The sequence below is a fragment of the Cicer arietinum genome, chromosome 8 (assembly GCF_000331145.2).
Source record: "Cicer arietinum cultivar CDC Frontier isolate Library 1 chromosome 8, Cicar.CDCFrontier_v2.0, whole genome shotgun sequence".
Lineage (NCBI taxonomy): Eukaryota > Viridiplantae > Streptophyta > Magnoliopsida > Fabales > Fabaceae > Cicer > Cicer arietinum.
The window spans coordinates 23653145-23666837 of NC_021167.2; the positions used below are offsets into that span (position 1 = coordinate 23653145).

At 30.9% G+C, this 13693-nt stretch overlaps 3 protein-coding genes across 4 annotated transcripts; 1 reads left to right on the forward strand and 2 right to left on the reverse strand.

Annotated features, from left to right (window-relative positions):
* Positions 1-3525: 3525 nt before the first annotated feature.
* Positions 3526-5163, reverse strand: LOC140919108 (protein FAR1-RELATED SEQUENCE 5-like). The gene is made up of 3 exons (XM_073364629.1): positions 5095-5163; positions 3841-4976; positions 3526-3751 (listed from the first exon to the last, which is right to left on the reverse strand). Exons 1-3 carry the CDS (start codon positions 5161-5163, stop codon positions 3526-3528), a joined length of 1431 nt encoding a protein of 476 aa, XP_073220730.1.
* A 611-nt stretch (positions 5164-5774) lies between these two features.
* On the forward strand, positions 5775-11855 carry LOC101503148 (uncharacterized). 2 transcript variants are annotated; one of them, XM_004512644.4, is made up of 7 exons: positions 5775-6205; positions 6830-7113; positions 7860-8541; positions 9368-9734; positions 9858-9946; positions 10189-10383; positions 10843-11855. In XM_004512644.4, exons 1-7 carry the CDS (start codon positions 5999-6001, stop codon positions 11494-11496), a joined length of 2478 nt encoding a protein of 825 aa, XP_004512701.1. In that variant the 5' UTR covers positions 5775-5998; the 3' UTR covers positions 11497-11855. The 2 variants fall into 2 exon arrangements, with proteins under 2 accessions (XP_004512701.1, XP_004512702.1); XM_004512645.4 differs by having other exon boundaries at positions 5776-6205; positions 6881-7113.
* Positions 11856-12893: 1038 nt separating this feature from the next.
* Positions 12894-13451, reverse strand: LOC101509152 (pentatricopeptide repeat-containing protein At5g44230-like). Its single transcript, XM_004512655.1, has one exon. It carries the CDS (start codon positions 13449-13451, stop codon positions 12894-12896), a length of 558 nt encoding a protein of 185 aa, XP_004512712.1.
* Between the last annotated feature and the right edge of the window lie 242 nt (positions 13452-13693).

The window sequence follows — 13693 nt, forward strand, 5'->3', positions numbered from 1 at the left end:
AAACATCCGATTCTCCCACCCTACCAAATATTCGAACCTTTGACACATTCGAAGTGAAAAAGTAAGGATTTCTCGAACCTTTCCTTGAATGTTAAACATTCGAAGCTTTGTTTTTCCAGATTTTTCCAAAACCTTCGAACATTTCGTTGAATGTTAAACATTCGAAGCCTTGCGTTTTCCAGATTTTTCCAAACCTTCGAACCTTTCCTTGAATCCTAAACTTTCGAAGCCCTTATTTTTCCAGCTTTTTCCAGACATTCGAAACTCTCTATGAATGTCAAACCTTCGAAGCCATTTTTTTCCAGAAATGTTCAACCATTCGAACCTTTTCTTGAACTTGAAACATTCGAAGTTCAAAAGTTTCGAAGGTTTCCTTGAAGATGAAATATTCGAAATGTAAAAGATTCGAGCATTTCTGAAAGATTCGAAAAACTGGGCTTCGGAACTTTGAGATTGATGGAAAGTTTCGAAATTTGGTTTCGAAAGTTTGGTTTCCCAGTGAAACTTTCGAAATGTTATTTGGGTTTTTTTAAATTTTTTTTATTTGTTTTTAATATTGGTATATTAATATATTGCAGTGCCTAGAATGAGAGGAGCCTTTGGTCAGATTATTCGTAACATCATAGGTGACAGACGTGATGATGTAGAGAGAATTCCACCAACAGCATCAAACAGACGACGCAACGAAGCAAATCGTCCTATTAGGCAGCGTCGTCGAAAACAACAGGAGGTTCAGGACGATGATGTTGACTCCACCGAGCATGCACATATGGAGGAGGATGTCCCTCAGCCGCCACAGATGGAGCAAACCGCTGATGATACTCCTGATACTTCTGCACATCCTGATGCTGATGAGTCAGATGATGCTGATGAGTCCGATGATGCTGATGATATTGATGATCAGGATCAGCAGACCAGATTTCTCGGAGGACCGACAGTGACATCTTTGTTGACACAGTATGAGCATCACGTGGCTCGGAGGTTATGGGAAGGAGAGGTATTAAATTAATTTATTTTATATTTAATTATTTGTGTTTAAGTTTATTAAATTAAATGAATGTTTATATAAATGTTTAATTATATTTATTTTACATTTATAATTAATTATAAATTAATATAAATGTTTAATTATATTTATTTTTAAGTTTATGTTTATTTAATTAATTATATATTAATATAAATGTTTAATTATTTGTTTATTTGTGTTTAAGTTTATTAAATTAAATGAATGTTTATATAAATGTTTAATTAGTTTTATTTTTAAGTTTATGTTTATTTAATTAATTATATATTAATATAAATGTTTAATTATTTGTTTATTTGTGTTTAAGTTTATTAAATTAAATGAATGTTTATATAAATGTTTAATTAGTTTTATTTTTAAGTTTATGTTTATTTAATTAATTATATATTAATATAAATGTTTAATTATTTGTTTATTTATGTTTAAGTTTATTAAATTAAATGAATGTTTATATAAATGTTTAATTAGTTTTATTTTTAAGTTTATGTTTATTTAATTAATTATATATTAATATAAATGTTTAATTATTTGTTTATTTGTGTTTAAGTTTATTAAATTAAATGAATGTTTATATAAATGTTTAATTAGTTTTATTTTTAAGTTTATGTTTATTTAATTAATTATATATTAATATAAATGTTTAATTATTTGTTTATTTGTGTTTAAGTTTATTAAATTAAATGAATGTTTATATAAATGTTTAATTAGTTTTATTTTTAAGTTTATGTTTATTTAATTAATTATATATTAATATAAATGTTTAATTATTTGTTTATTTGTGTTTAAGTTTATTAAATTAAATGAATGTTTATATAAATGTTTAATTAGTTTTATTTTTAAGTTTATGTTTATTTAATTAATTATATATTAATATAAATGTTTAATTATTTGTTTATTTGTGTTTAAGTTTATTAAATTAAATGAATGTTTATATAAATGTTTAATTAGTTTTATTTTTAAGTTTATGTTTATTTAATTAATTATATATTAATATAAATGTTTAATTATTTGTTTATTTGTGTTTAAGTTTATTAAATTAAATGAATGTTTATATAAATGTTTAATTAGTTTTATTTTTAAGTTTATGTTTATTTAATTAATTATATATTAATATAAATGTTTAATTATTTGTTTATTTGTGTTTAAGTTTATTAAATTAAATGAATGTTTATATAAATGTTTAATTAGTTTTATTTTTAAGTTTATGTTTATTTAATTAATTATATATTAATATAAATGTTTAATTATTTGTTTATTTGTGTTTAAGTTTATTAAATTAAATGAATGTTTATATAAATGTTTAATTAGTTTTATTTTTAAGTTTATGTTTATTTAATTAATTATATATTAATATAAATGTTTAATTATTTGTTTATTTGTGTTTAAGTTTATTAAATTAAATGAATGTTTATATAAATGTTTAATTAGTTTTATTTTTAAGTTTATGTTTATTTAATTAATTATATATTAATATAAATGTTTAATTATTTGTTTATTTGTGTTTAAGTTTATTAAATTAAATGAATGTTTATATAAATGTTTAATTAGTTTTATTTTTAAGTTTATGTTTATTTAATTAATTATATATTAATATAAATGTTTAATTATTTGTTTATTTGTGTTTAAGTTTATTAAATTAAATGAATGTTTATATAAATGTTTAATTAGTTTTATTTTTAAGTTTATGTTTATTTAATTAATTATATATTAATATAAATGTTTAATTATTTGTTTATTTGTGTTTAAGTTTATTAAATTAAATGAATGTTTATATAAATGTTTAATTAGTTTTATTTTTAAGTTTATGTTTATTTAATTAATTATATATTAATATAAATGTTTAATTATTTGTTTATTTGTGTTTAAGTTTATTAAATTAAATGAATGTTATAACGTAAATGATAACGTAAATGACAACGTAAATGATAACGTAAATGACAACGTAAATGATATGGTTGTTTTGCAGAATACGGATGTATAAGAGTAGGAAAATGTGTGTAAAATGGTTGTTTTGCAGAATATTGTGACGAATGAGATGGTTGCCTTGCAGAACGTTGAGATGGTTGTTTTGCAGATTCTTGAGAGGCATCAACATACTCCTAATATGACGGATCACGAGGAGTATCAAATTCTTTCTTCTTTTTACTTGCTCCCTTGGTTCTCACCTTCTCTGGTGGTGCAAGTATTGATGTTGTATGTGGAAATACAACTTCACGCACCTTAGCCCTGAATATCCTTTGACTTACAATATCGTGTTTCTTCATGTACGCTTTCATTGCTTCTAACTCTTCTGAAAAGTCATAATCTGATAAAGATTCTTCATCCTCAAGAAAATTCTCAAGGCTTAACGTTCTCCAAAAAACATGAATGCTATCTAAAGGGATAACATTACCAGATATCTACAACTTTGCTAACTCACAAGCACATGGTAATCCATGAGTTGTTCTGATTGAGCAACCACATATTGTTTTGTCAGTACCTACAATCTTCACTCTCTGCAACTATTTGTCAATTTTTTTAAAACATTTCCTTGATACACAATGATGCAGACTTTGAAAGAATGATGAATTATTCCCGTGCTCAACATCCTTGATGGTTTTCTGAAAAGAAGATTGAATGATACATATTTGGTTCTTCAACATCATATTCACAGCATCCCAACTTTTACACAAATCACCCAAACTAGTTTGCAGCATGTTTTTCAATCTCCAATGGGCAGACTCAACTCTACAAATAAATTAAATAATACAAATTAAAATAAATCACAAACTAGTAAATCATATTTTCTAAAACAAACAAATCAAATTTAAAAATACCTGTTAGATGTTGTGTTCCCCAAATGCATCACTCTATTGGTCCAAACATTGACAAACCTTTCTTTGTAAGGTGTTAACCACGAATCTTTCACATAATCAACAAAAAGAATAATATCGGCACACACTAGCTCAAAATGTTGCAGGTGATGATCATACTCCTCTACACTACTTGAATATACAATTTTTTTCCATAAATCCATTACTTCTTCTTGCCTATCTTTTTTCACATATTGTTTGCATCTTGCCCCAACATTTTTTTCAATATGAAAACGACATAGCAAATGTATTGAAGTAGGAAACACAACACTAATCGCATTCATCATGGCAAGATCTCTATCAGTCACAATAACTTTAGAAATTAAAGTCTCAGATTTGAACAACTGTCGTACCTTTTCAAATGCCCAGATGAAGTTATCTTGTCGCTCTTGTTCCAAATAAGCAAACCCAACAGAAAATGTCAAACTAGTAGATGTGACACCGACAATTTCAAGTAATGGTAACCGATATCTGTTTGTTTTGTATGTGCTATCACATATCAAAACAAAATGAAACGTGTTTAACAACTTTATACAATCAGTATGTGTCCAAAATATATCTCTCAAAACATCAGAATTCTCCCGTCTTCTTGTCCAATACACATAATTTTCTTGTTGTATTAACTTCAACAGATGCTGCATTTCTGTATACGGACCTCTCAACGATGATCGATAAGTACTCCTTGCTTTATATATTTGACTTGGAATTGTCAGATTAGCTTTATTTCTCTCTTTCAAAGCATTTAGGATGAATCTGGGGGCAAGCTTATACTTTGTCATGTCATTGACAAATTTCCTCTCTTCTTCATTTAAACGCCCCAAATAAGAATGACCAGTTACAGTATCAAGTAGATCATGATTATGTGTTCCACAACGAACACTAATTTTCCATCCTTCACCGACACTTAAGGGTATACATCTGAGAGTAAACGGACAATTTTCCTTATGAGAACAAGTCACTGTTGATTTTGATTTTGATTTATATCTTCCACCTCTTTCGCATCCCAAAATCAATTTGTCTTTTCTTCCCCTCTTTCCGGTTGCTTTATCTAAACGAATGATGACAATTAAAATTCCATTTTCTCTTCCAATGGTTTTTGCCTATTCAAACACAGATTCTCGTGAAGGAAATACCTACAAAATATGTTTCAAATAAAACTTCAAATATATAGTTATAATAAAAAATTTATCCGTGATAGATTATCAGTAATATTAATACCTGATCGGTAATGAATTTGTCCGTAGAATCTATTATATTTCTTGAGGCAGGAACCTCAACTCTACTCATACCTGTTTTCAAAAATAGTAATAAATATAAATAATAATAAATATAAAAAAATAATATATATAAATAATGATAAATTTAAAAAAAAAAATGAAAATTTCGAAACTTTGACATTGATGTAAACTTTCGAAATTGCTGGAAAAATAGTTTTCGGAACTTTCAGCTTCAAGCAAAGTTTCGAAATGTTTTTTGGGTTTCGAAGGTTTCAGCATTAACCATATCTTCGAATGTTTAATCCAATTCATGCTTCGGAGCTTTCACACTTAAGCAAAGTTCCGAATGTTTCAGCAAATGCACGCTTCGAAGCTTTCATACTTAAGCAAAGTTTCGAATGTTTTGTGATTTTTGTGAAAATTGCATTTCGAAAATTTGTATTTTTCACAAAAGGTTCGAAGGTGTTGATGAAATCTAACCTCTGATTGTTTCGAAAGTTTGAAACTTTCGATTAATAGAATTTTTTTAAAAACTTTCGAAAGTGGGGGTGAGAAAATACTGTATTATATTTACTGATAAATTTTATATAAAATAAAAAGGGTAGATTGGTCAATAAAAAATTATGGGGGGTGGCAGGTTAAACTGTGGGGGTGCAGAGTACATTTCTCCCCAAACAAACACAAACCCCTCTTTCTCTCCCTCTCTTTCCTTCTAACATTCAACCAATAAAAACAAAACAAAACAAACAAAAAAAAAAAAAAGAAAAAAAAAAGTGATTGTGTACACTATTGTTAGCATCTAATTCCTTCACAATTTTCAATTTTCAACTTCTGGGTGTCTTCAAAATCAACACTTTGTTCGATTTTCTCTTCTGGGTAGGTCTCAAAATTCCCAAATTTGAGAAATGGTTCTTGTTTCTGTGTTGATCCTATTTGGTTTTCTTCTTGGTGTGATTGTTGTTGTTGCTGCCGAATTTCTTGGTTTCTTGTGGATCCTTAAACGACTGCGTAGAAAGTTTGACAGTGACAAAGCCAAAATTTCATCAATTACACAACAACTTGATCGCAGTGCTAGTTCACAATTTGATTCTCATCATTCTTTTAAGAAAGAGGTGACTTTTTGTTCTTTCACAAAATACCCATTTTTTATTTATTCAATTTTATGTGAATGTTGAAACCCTCATTGTGTAGAGTCACTGAGAAAATATAGCAACATTGAATGTGTGTAGGGTGTTCGAGTGACATGATATTGTCACATGTGAATACTCATTTTTTATTTTATTTTTTGGATGTTTATCTGAAAGTTGAACCCATCATTGTGTTGAGTGAAAATATAACACCTACACTTCTGATCGAAGCCGATACTTCTAATTGAAGGCGCGTCAGTCACCCGACACCTGTTTTTCCCAGACACTGACACGACATTGACACATGTGACTACCTTCGATTAGGTTGAATTGATGGTTTGGCTGGGGAGTTAGGGAATGGAGTGATAAGGAAGTCTCGAGTTCGATCCTCACCTTTTGCAAAATACTAACAATTTAACACTATTAATTACTAACATTAGCTGTTGCAAAAAAAATAATCTCAAATTTTTATTGGCGTTGACGTGTCAGTGTTAGTGTTAGTGTTGTATTTGGTGTTGGTGTTGTGCTTCATAGAACATAAGTATAGCTATATATATTCTTTGAAATGTTTTTTACTATTTTATTGTTTATTATTTTTGTGTGTTTCAGATTGTACATGTCATTGATTTTGGATTTGGGTTTGGGTTTGGCTTTCTTCAGGGTGTGGTTTGGGTTGTAGAACCAGAAAAGGTTTCAAAATACTGGGTGGAAAGATCATCAAAAGAGGTGAAAAGGAAAAAAGAACTTTTTGAGGTTTCTCCTGTTAGAAAGTATGGTAAACTCAATGGTCAGTCACTTGTTCTCACTGAGCCTGATGGTTTGAATACAACCATTCAGCTCAAAGGATGCCTTGTTGAAGCTGTTTCTGCCACAAGCCTTCCTACAAAGAAATGGTAATATGATGTGTTTTGTTGTTTCCATTTTCTTTTGTGACTTCAATTTGTGATTTGTGAGTGATCATGATCTTGAATATGAGGGGAAGTGCTAGAATATTAGTTTTAGTTATTTGGTTAATTTTGTACTATGTATTATCCTTGCTCTAGATAATTATAGAGTTTATGTCAATCAGTGTTGTTAAATAACACTATTCTTCAGCGAGCGCAATTTAGTACAAAGTGTTGTCAAATAGCGGCTATAGCAGTACTGTAACATTACAGCGTAGTGGAATTTTGAACAAACGATTGTTTTCCGCAAGTTGTGATTGACAACACTGATGTCAATACAAAGGCATAGTACATGTGAAGTCACTGCTACAATTTGTAGAAAGCCCTGATTGTAAAATTGACTATGCTAGTAGACTCACAGTTCCTTTTATTCTACAATAACTCTTTTTATCCTTTCAATAGGGTACGCGTTGCAATGACATCATTTTGATTCATCATATATATGATTCATAGCTTTAAAATGTAGAAAAATGTGTTTCTTTTGAACTTTCTCTGATTTAAGATTTAAATTGGATAGATCTCAGTTCCTCTATTCCCTGCATGCATCTTAATGGAAAAGGTTGCTTGTTATGGTTTGGCTTATAAGCGTCATCTTTCGAGTGATTACGGATAGATATATTTTATTATGCTCTTCATTATTAACCGAGGAAATTAGGTGCTACATTTTCTTATTTGATTGGTAATGAATGTTATAGGGCAAAAAAGTTCCCCATCAAAGTGGAAAACAAGACCTCTGTGATATACCATGGAAGCAAAACTCTCTACGTATATCTTGAGACTTCATCCGAGAAAGAGGCATGGTGTAAGGCCCTCCGTTTGGCCTCATGTGATGAAAGTGATAAACTCCAATGGTTTTCTCGGTTGCAAGAAGAGTTTCATAGTTATCTGACAACATTAAATACTGAATATCATTCTTTTATGAAACCTTCAATAGGAGCAAGTGTTGAGGCAATAGAAAGGGCTACTAAGTCAGATGGCTCTTCCTCAAAGGTCCGTCAATTTTTGAAAAAAATTACGAAAAGAACTTCTCGAGTTGGCGTGGATAACAAATCTGGTTGGACTTCGTTCTCAGGCCGTGAAGACAGAAAGAAAACGGAGAAGCTCCGTGCTTGTCAAGATGCAGTTTTAGCCACTGGCATGATGAAAAATGCTTCTGCAGCAAATCATCTGAAAAGTTCCATGTTAGACGATTCTTCACCAACGTCAACAACCTTGTCTCATTCAGGAAGCCAAAGTCATTTTTCTGTCTGTTCTGATACCGATGAAAAGTTTGGTATTGATGAGGGAACATTATGTTGGAATTTGTTGATTTCCCGACTCTTTTTTGATATCAAAGGCAATGAAACAGTGAAGAAATCCGTGCAAGAAAGAATTCAGGTTTAAGATTTTTCCATATGAATTTATGTAGTTGATTCTGAGAATTATTTGACTAACGATCAATCTCTAGAACTTTGTCTACTCTATGTTAGCTTCATAGTTTGTTACTTTGTTAATTTGATAATAATACTAACTCATCCATGCTGGAATCCCTGGATGAAGAATACTATATCCTTTTAGCAACTTTTTCCATTGCTAGTTGTTCCAAAAACTCAAGTTGATAGGTAAAAAGCTCAATAATAATGAAATAGTATATTTATCTTAACAAGCTAAGATCTATGTGGTATGCAGCATCGACACTTATGACTTAAGATTTGAAGAAGTGGAATACCACATTAAGAGCTATGTAGTTTAACACATGTCAGTATCGACACAATACCAACACATGTGGTTACATTCAATTAACTTCCATTTTGTCCAATTATTACCAATGTCTACGTGTCAGTGTCGAGTCTGGTGTCTGTGTTTCATAATATAAGTTCTATACTTATCATATACATTTTTAAGTTAAATTGTTACTTTAGCTGATGTGGGAGACCTAGTGTAGTAGTGCGTCTCTCTCTCACAAGATCAACCAATCATGTGGCAGCTGTGCCATTTTCAGAGTTTTAATGCGATGAATGGATGGAAAGTATACCCGAAAAGTAATTTTCTATAATTGTATGAATGAAAGCGACTACTTTTCAAAATGTTTACAAATTTACCGGCTAGCCTGCCCCATTTTGGTCCAGCAAACTTCATTCCTTTATGATTGTTACGATAATGTTCATATTTTTTATTTATGGACAAACGAGATATTTAAAGCAAACTTCTCTATTTTTTACAGAGGACGATGTCCAACATCAGAACTCCCGCTTACGTAGGTGAAGTCATCTGTACAGACATTAACATGGGGAATGTACCACCCTGTATCATTGGAATGAGGGTTCTTCCTGTGGAAATGAGTGAGGTATGTGCCTTAGAGATTGACATTGAATATTCCGGAAGTGCAATATTAGAGATTGAAACAAGGCTAGAAGTTGGTGAACTAGAGTGCCATAGGGGGGCAGAGGGCCTGAATCCCGAGTCGACCAATGCTGGGTCTGTCCCATCAGATATTCTTCAAGATTTTGAATATTTTGATAAGCAATTAGGTCTTGCAGAAGGAACAAACGATTTGCGAGATATTAAAGAAGATGGTGACTTGAACACTGGTTAGTACTCGATTTTTTCCCATTAAAATGGAGTCGATGAAAATCATATTGTCAATTTCCAAAATGATTTTTCGTGTGGACAAGTGATCCTCATAAATAGATGACGTCAATTTTCCCTTGCAGATGTGTCCAAGAAGCTTAGGAATACACCTTCAACTCATGGATCAAGATGGAAGTCTATGTTAAATTCTGTCGCCAAGCACGTTTCACAGGTACCATACCTTTATTATTCCCTCCCTTTTTTCCATTGGTTGCTTTTTTTCCCAAAAAATACATGAACTTTAGGGTGAAAGCATTTGAATGGTTTTTTATGTTACATCTTTAACACTAAGCTATTCGAAGTTGCGTAATGCAAATCTTGTCTTTGAGCACTTTCATGTGGATAGATGCACAACGAGACATGTATATTATGTTGTGTTGTTTTCAAACTAATGGATTTATTTATTATCAAAAGGTTCCTATCTCGTTAGCAATAAGGGTAGCATCGCTCAGAGGGACACTGCGTTTTCTAATAAAGCCACCACCGTCGGATCAACTGTGGTACGGTTTCACATTTATGCCTGATATAGACTTCAACTTGGAATCATCTGTTGGAGAACACAAGATAACTAATACACACATTGCTTTGTTCCTCATCAACCGACTCAAGGTACTATAGTTCTCTTTTCATTATTAAGCTATGAAAGGATGTTTTGGAAGTATTGCTTTTTCTTGTTCTTCTTTTTGTGTCCTTGTTTAGTTAAACAACTTATCATTTAAGTGTTTATGAATAAACTATTTCTATGACTAAAGATAAAATAAAGTCATTGTTTTCATATAAGCTATAAGTTGTCTTCATAAATTCTCCCGAACAATCCTACAAATGCCTATGTTAGGAGATAAACTCAAATAAATCGATTCAAAAAGATCTAAGTAATCCATATATAAACACACCATCAGTATACTATAAATTATCAATAATTATGTACAACGTGGAATTTCCTTGGGAAATGACATTAGGAACAAATAGTGCATGAAATGTGATTTCATGCCTTCATTTTTATATATCTTTTACAAATGAATAGTGTATCTTTCATTTGCGAACTTAATTTCATTTGCTCGTATGCAGGCAGCGATTCGGGACACTTTAGTGCTCCCAAATAGTGAAAGCATAAGCATTCCATGGATGCTAGCGGAAAAGAATGATTGGGTTCCTCGGCAAGTTGCTCCATTCATATGGATCAACCCAGAATCCGGTAATGAAACTTCAAGTTTAATTGATCCCCATAATCAAACTTCTGGTGGAGTGAAAGCTAGTAATCCAGAACAGAAACAACAAAAATCAAAGAATAGCGAATCGAGTCATCAGCCAGCTAGGAAATCAGAATCTCTGTCACTTCCATCAGGTTCTGCTATTTCAGAAGCATTAAGGAATAGCAAAAGTTTGGAAGAATTGACAAAACCTTTATTAGAAAGTGACCAACCACAAGAAACTAGTGATTTGAAAGAACTTAGTATGCCTTTTTTAGAAAGTGACAATGAAGGTAGTGCAGAGAAGGTGGAGGATGTTTCTGTTTGCAGTTCACCTTCGAATAGTGCAGTGATAGATAGGTCCATCAGTTCAATTCAACAGGACGAGTCAAAGCCGAAGAAAGTCGGGAGAAGGGAAAGGATGTTTGATTTGCGAAAGAAAATGAGTGAGAAATTTGAAGAAAAGAAGCGTCACATTGAAGAAAAGAGTAGGCACATTGTCGAGAAGATGAGAGCGCCTTCAGAGAAATAAAACACAGAAAATATCAAAATGCAATATTTGTTACTGAATTCTTAATTATGTTAGAGATTAGTATCATTCATAAATAAGAATGTTGAGTACCAGATATTGTTTCATTGATGAGTTGTAAATTTTCTAGGGGGATTAGAAGATCAAATGGAATTCCATGTATAGTTACAAAAAAGTATTTTCATTGCATTACACTGGAGTTCCAAAATGCTTTGACTTGGTTCTCTTGTAAATTTGCAATAGCTATATAATTGAAGATTCTTTTAATTGTTTGGATACCAAATAACCTTGTGACAGATAAATGCTCTTATTTGAGGTGTATTTTCATTTTTTTAATATTTGTACACTTGAGTTTCCATTAATGTCTTTGTTTCCTTTCATTGAACTATCACGTGGATTGTAGAAATAGTTTAACATATGGAGTATTCCACTAATACTTTTATATATTTTCTCTTTTAAGTCTTAATTATCGCTTGTAAGCAGACCAGTGTTCCATGTCTTGCTCCAGCAAGTTATGAACATGATAATGATATTGTAAAAAGAATATTGTATATTATAGATAATTTTTAACTAAATTTCAATACTATTATTTTCAAAATACTCTTGATTTAATTTATGAGATAAAAAAAGTTTGAAGTTAGATACTTTTGCTTATACTTAAAGCTATGAGGAGAGTAAAGTGCAATTTGAAACTTATTGAATACTTTTGCCGAACTTTATTTTGTGTGAAATATATATATATATATATATATATATATATATATATATATAAACATTGAAAACTGCTATTTCTTACAAATAATTTATATAAGAAAGAGAATAATGCATAAAAATAAAATAATTGACCAATTAGATTCTTACTAGTCATATATAAGGAAGAGTGGGAGGTTTTACTTGTAACTTAAACATGTGACACAATGCCAAATAAAATTCTTGTTTTTTTTTTCTTTCATACTTCATTCGTAACAAAATTTATTTTCCATCTACACTAGCACCAAGGAATGCCTATGAGATAGGATAATAAAGTTATGATATTTTCAATTTACATGTCTTTCTCTGTTTTGAATCATATGAAAGTAGCAAGTATCACTTCACCTTAAGTCCTTACTTTGACAAGAACCAAACTCAAAATTCAACTACACACTGATTTTTTTAATTAGAAAGCACTTATCAACATTCATGTAAATGATTCTATGTTGCTATATTGACATTACCAAATGCAAGTTCAACAACTTGTTGCATAACCTTAGCTTTCAGGGGTTTCCCCAATCTGTTTTCTTTTTCAGTTAATCTTTATTGTTACTGCAACAATTTGATTGATTTGTCGCGGCAAATATTAAATCAACCACTAACTTGAACCTTACTCCAACCACATTCTTTAATCATTCCTTTACCATCTATCAAGTATCGCATTTTATTTGCCTCGTTAAACTTTTAACTGAGGTGTACAAATTAGCCATTAATACATAACTTCCAGAACTACCTGGGCTAAGTTCTAATAACTTGGCAGCCGCAAGCTCTCCCAACTCAACATTGCCATGGATCCTACAAGCACTAAGCAACGAACCCCAAGCTCGTGCTTGTAATTCCAACGACATTGCTTGAATTGTAACTAAAGCTAGCTCAAGTTGTCCGACTCGGCCTAGAAGATCTACCAAACAAGTATAATGTTCTATTGTAGAACTTATTCCAAAATTTGTTTGCATACTTTTGAAGTACTTTAATACATCTTCTATTAATCCTGAATGGCCACATGCAAGTAAAAGACTAGTATAAACAATGGTATCCGGTTTTAACCCTTCTGAAGTTGTCATTTTTTCGAAGAGGTTGATAGCTTCATCCGCCATTCCATGTATGGCATAACTATTTATCATGGAAGTCCAAATAGTTAAATCTTTATCTTTGACCCTGTCAAATATTCCTCTTGCTTTCTTGATGCTACCATATTTAGAGTACATGTGTATGAGAGACGTTTGAACTTGTTGGTCCGATTCAAATTCGTTTTCGAAAACGTATTCTTCAATCACTTATCTAGTGTTGAGTGATCCCAAATCAGCACAAGCTGATAAAACAGTTGCAAGGGTTGCTCCATTAGGTCTAGTTTATGTCCTTACCATCCTTCTAAATAGATTCAATGCTTCTGATGGATGACCTGAATGAGCATATCCTGCTCACCACACCCACATTTGAGTATAAGAGA